The following is a 5,332-nucleotide window of genomic DNA, read 5'->3' on the forward strand; positions in this document are numbered from 1 at the left end:
CAGGGCAAATGTACCCCTGCAAGTCAATTATATAATCCATTTTGCGTTACTCGTCGTATAATGGATGAATGACGCGTAGAGCCGACTTTATATACGAGGCACGAGAGGCGGTGACGGACTTACGCGCTGGGCGTTTTACTGTTCCTCCTACTCCTCATTCGTGAAACATAATTCGCTGCCGTTTGGTATCGCGCTTGTATCGAAGAGATATTGAACGAATGATGCGATTTTTTTTTGTAGAGTCGATTTTTTATAGGAGCCTCAAGTCGAGAAGTCTGTCACTATTGAACGATTGCTATCGATCTCGATGATATTGTCGTATTCGAGAAATGCTATACAGTTTACAGTTGCAACAAGAGCATTCTCAAAGCCCAATTCCAAACGCAGTGACCCTGTGCGCACTAAATTCCAGTGAGTGCAGAGATTAGCCGAAAAGTCAGCCGTCAAGTCAAACGCCGTCAAAAAATGGCCCGCCGGATATGTTGTTCGATTGATCCCGTTCCCCTCGTTTTGATAATGTATACCCGTGCCCGTGAATAACGACTGAAAAGCCTCTATGTATAGGGGTGAGTTACCAAAACGCGGTTGTAAAGCTTTGCTAGGAACCTGAACACCGTCGACATACAGAGTTAAATAATTCAAGTCGAAATGTTGGAAATTAAACGGGTTGAAAGCTCGATTTCCGTTGAACCCGCGATTGTCCACGAGCCCTAAGATAACACGCTTTGGTATTTGTGCGAGCGTGAGATTATCGATGCTCGTATTCAATATACCCGCCGGCAGTGTAAATGATTTTATTTCCACTCTTATTAAAGGCATTTTTACGGTGCTGCGAGCCAATGTGTTTGCGTGAGCCAGCAAGACGCCCGGGGAAATTTTTGCTCGTCTGTCGATGAGGGTGGCCTCTTCGATGTTAACTCTAAATCTACCATCCGCCGTTGAGTCCATTAAACAAAACGCATCCTTGCTTCTTACCATGCGGACGCGCATTTCGACACCGTTTATTAGCATTTTATCCTGATTAAAGACATCGCAGTGTAAGTGGCCGATCATATCGACTGGCCTTGAATCGATCGTGAACGATTGTCTTTGCACGAGCCCCGCATTCATTTGATCCGGGTTTCTTTCTTGGGGTGCAGCCTCGAATCTACCGGTCTGATCCGCGTACCACAAAGTCCCCGTTAAATGCGAGCCTTTTACATCGTTGTTGTAGTTTAACAGAGTTTCGATATAGGCTCGATACGGGTATAAACTATTGCTCGATGACACCAGCTTTTGGTTGAAGAAAATTTCGACTTGCGAAAAAATGCTATGAAGGAAGTTATTCACGGGGCCTACTTGGCGATTATCAGCCGCGACATCCTGTAGAGGGCCAATTTTAACCTTGACATGTAGCATCGTATGAGCCAAGTCCAAGTAGTAGTCGCTTGCCGCAGGAACGACAAATTCGATCGGCGCGTCATTTTCTCCGGAGAGAGAGGATATAGGCTTGAAATGTACATAGTTACTGCTCTCGATTGAGGTTTGAGTGGGTGGTAGACTGAATGGATCGAGCGAGTTCGTCATACACTCGGAGGAGTGCGAATGCAGAAATGCCATTATGAAAATATATCTGAAACGTCGCGTTTTCTATTATTTTTTCTTTTTCTCTTGCTGGGTTTTTTACGCCTGATCGTCTTATTTTTAATCCTCCGCACCGAAGAACGTTTCTTCTTCGACTGACCGCTGCGGGTTTTACGTCGTACTTTATACCCACGACCCTTCATGATATTACTTAATTTTTCGCCCGCTTTTTTAGCGAGCTTTCGTCTTGCAGGCCTGTGCAGCGTATACGCGTCTTGAGCATCGAGCCAGCGTAAAATTTTTTCGCGCGATTTCTCGTCGAGAGCTTGATTTTTAGCGTTAACCTTTAAAAGTCGACGAGCACCTGCGAAGCCAGCCTCGTTGGACGGGTCGTAATACTGCTTTTCCAACTCCATGATTATTAACCGAGCTTCAACCACCGCGAGCCACCCTGCTGCTCTCCGGCACGAGTACGCGGGCGTAGGCGACGTCTGTCGTGTAAAGCGAGATTTTCTACCACTGCCACGCGGGGAACTTTTGAAAGGACTGCGTCGTCGCGGGGCTGTGTTTTACTTTTATTCCCGGTTACGCGGGGAGCAAGCTGCGGTCTATTTTTAGATCGATCAAAGAGTTGAGCCATGAACGGGTTTTTTTATTAATTTGAGGGGGGGTTTCCGTGTCTTTTAGCAGTCGAGTTATCTCCAATTGTCCAGCGGGCGACGAGGGCTCGAAAAATGCGGTGGCCGATTTTTTTAGCACGCGCTGTATCAGATCGGCGATACTCGAGTTATTTATCACAGCGTTATCGATCTTGACGACACCAGCGTTATCCCACTTGATTCTATTCGAGGAGAGCAAATGATTCAATAATAAATTTGCGTCACGCCTCTGAGCTTTTGGTAAAGAGGCTATGATTTCGGACACTGGCATAGGCTTCGTGAGCTCGTCATCGGAAGCTTCGTCCTCGTCAGCCATCTGCCCCTTACGAGCAAAAAACAAGTAGCGGCGAAGCGTCTGTAAATAATTTTTACATTTTTCGTACTCGTCGGTGCTCGAATTCATGATCTTGTAAAGCGAGGCGTCGAGCCTCGAGAGATTATCACCGGGTGTCTGCATGCTACCCTCGACAGGTGGAGCGGCAGGGGTGGCCGGGGCTCGCAGACGCTCGTACGTATCTTTGGGTAGCACGATCATCTTTTTGCCGCGCTCCATTAGCGTTTTATTAATCGCGCTATCAAACCGCCTATAATCGGTGCGAGCAAACTAGGCAGGAAAGCTCCACCGGTCTGCACTATTACGCGCTTCTTCTTACTCCAATCTTTGCCGGGTTTTATCAGTTTACGCAATATCGACCTGTGCTTGTGCAATTTGTTTTTATTTTTTACGGGCACGTTTCCGCGCAGAACGTTCAGCGCGTACTCGCAAATGCAACGAACGAACGAGTCGTCGGCGTTTTTAAGCAATGCGAGACGTTGTTTAGAGTCGCTGTGAACGAGCGCCGTCAATAATGCGGCGTGCCTTTTATTCACGCAAGGAACGCACTTGGACATTGCTCATTCGATACTGCCCTCGCAACTCGATGCGCTGCTCATTTATACGGGATCTTGGTTTTCTTCGAAACGTACGCGTAATTCTTATCGTCGTCGGGAAAGATACACGATCGAAATCTTAGCTCGTCCGGCGTAGACTGCGTGAGGTCGAGAAACAGATAAGAGTGCGGCTCGCGCGTAGCATCCGTGTACGCTTCGACGAGAAATTTCGGGTCTTCCGGGAAGACCTGCTGTGCCAGATGCCGTATTTGAGCTCTGTCGCGCGGATTTTTAAACAACACGATGTACTTTGTGTTGAGACTTATATCGCGCTGGCCTTTTCCCTGATGAAAGACGTTTTGCGTCAAGAAAATCACGCTCAGATTTTTGTGGTGGCTCCCTTTGGTGAATAAATCAAGTACATCGGAGTTGGAAGACTCGCGCATGAGATCGTCGAGAATTATCAATTTTTTCTTCTCGTTGTCGCGCGAATAATCTTCGGGCTGAGGTAAACCTTCGCGAAACTCGATGGGTAGATTGCTCGCGCGATAGCTATCCTGCCACTCGCCGTAATAGAATCATATTCTGTCGAATCGCGCGTTGCACATCTTGTCGAGGTGTTTTAAAAAACGGCTGACCCAAACGGACTTCCCGCTGCAAGAGGGACCGCAAACGTAGCAGGTAAACGGATGCTCGAGCTGCATCGCGACGACTGCGACCCTTTCCCTTTACGCGGCTCCCCGGCCCTTACCCTTCGCGCCCTTTTTCCTTCACGCGGCTCCCCTTCACGCGGGGGCGGCGGCGAAATCAAAACGCGAGGGGGCGCAGAGAAAAAACGCGAAGGAAAAAAGCGCGCGGGGCCGCAAAAACGCGAGGGGGGGTGAAGGGAACGCAGGGGGATGAAAATGACAAAAAAATGGTTCTTTATGAAGAAAACAATTCTTTATTGAAGCGAGGTGTACAGCAATTACAGAGAGTCTTTGAAACCAAAAGGCAGCGAAAACTCGCTATCGATGAAGCGCCTTTTTTTTAACACAGGACAACATCGTTTACTTTCGTCTCTAGATACAATATCGTGAGTCTTTGTACGTCTTATAGCTCTAAAGTCAGCGGTGATGCTATTGTCCTCGCACTCGTCGTCGTCATCGTACATCCTTAGAATCATTCGTTTAACGCTCTCGTAATTAATTTTTTTAGAATTTTCATGATTGAGACTGATTCCTTTAATTTTGCAACAACGATGAAGCTCTCCTGTACATGGTGTAACGGCCTCGTACGCGTAAAATTTTGGCCCACCTGAGACGAACGATCGAATATACGTATCTTTACCGTACGATGCTAGCTCATCGGTCATCGCGCCAAGAGCTGTGCCGAGGGGAGGCTCGTATTCGCCCGTTGCAGAGGTATAAATTACAGAGTCCGTATCGCAATACAGAACGCGTCTATCCAACTTTTCCAAATATTCATAAAGAACCAATCGTGCCTGAGCGGTGGTGTAAGCAGCTATTACTACATTGGTGTAACAGGTCGCGTTTTCGGCCTATTCCTTGTACTTCCACTGCGCGTATATCGTCTCGTCCGAAACTAAAACGATGTCGTGCGTCTCTTTGTCAGGACTCGTTAATAACTCGAGCAAATCTTTGCGAGTCTTTATAAGGGTGGTTTGTAATAAACTACCCCTTTGCGAGAACTTGCCCCAGAACGAGTTTAAAGCTAATTTAGAGAAAGCGCGAAGGGCTGCATTCTTTTCGACCTTATCAGGGTCCAGAGAAATATTTTCAGCAGCCTTGTACTCGGAAATATATCGAATTTTGTCGTTTTCGCTCTCGCACCACGCGGGCCAGCCGCTCGCCTCTTGTTTAAATTTTAAAAACGTATCGATGTACTCTGTAAAAAGGCCCTTTGAATTTTTACTTTTATCGTATTGAATAATTTCATACTGCCATACAACGTACAAGTTCAAAATTTTGTAACCTTTTTGAATGGCCTTACGTAATTCATCAGCCACCCACGTACCTGCGAATGCGCGATCTTCTACGTCTTCGTGAGGGCAGTCGCCCTTTATCGACTCGGCGCAGCAGCTTCTACAGAGCGCAAACATGAGGCGAGAATTTATTTTGACCGGTATGACTGGAATGTACAAGTCTCGGGGAGGAAGAATTTTACACTTTACGAGCCCTTCGACGTTCGACAAATTATTCGCGTCGCCACCCGTTAACTGAGAGCACTCTTCACCTACG

The 5,332-nt window shown here is 47.1% G+C and overlaps 1 protein-coding gene across 1 annotated transcript; it reads right to left on the reverse strand.

Moving 5' to 3' along the window:
• Positions 1-261: 261 nt before the first annotated feature.
• Positions 262-1,599, reverse strand: LOC111694297 (uncharacterized protein F54H12.2-like). The gene has a single exon (XM_023461878.1). The coding sequence runs from the start codon at positions 1,597-1,599 to the stop codon at positions 262-264; it is 1,338 nt and encodes a 445-aa protein (XP_023317646.1).
• Positions 1,600-5,332: the final 3,733 nt, after the last annotated feature.

The sequence above is a fragment of the Trichogramma pretiosum genome, unplaced genomic scaffold (genome assembly GCF_000599845.2).
Source record: "Trichogramma pretiosum strain Unisexual culture from Peru unplaced genomic scaffold, Tpre_2.0 scaffold67, whole genome shotgun sequence".
In the NCBI taxonomy this organism is placed as follows: domain Eukaryota; kingdom Metazoa; phylum Arthropoda; class Insecta; order Hymenoptera; family Trichogrammatidae; genus Trichogramma; species Trichogramma pretiosum.

Coding starts and splice junctions, on each gene's coding strand:
- LOC111694297 (XM_023461878.1), bottom strand. CDS start 1,599: ATGGCATTTCTGCATTCGCACTCCTCCGAGTGTATGACGAACTCGCTC.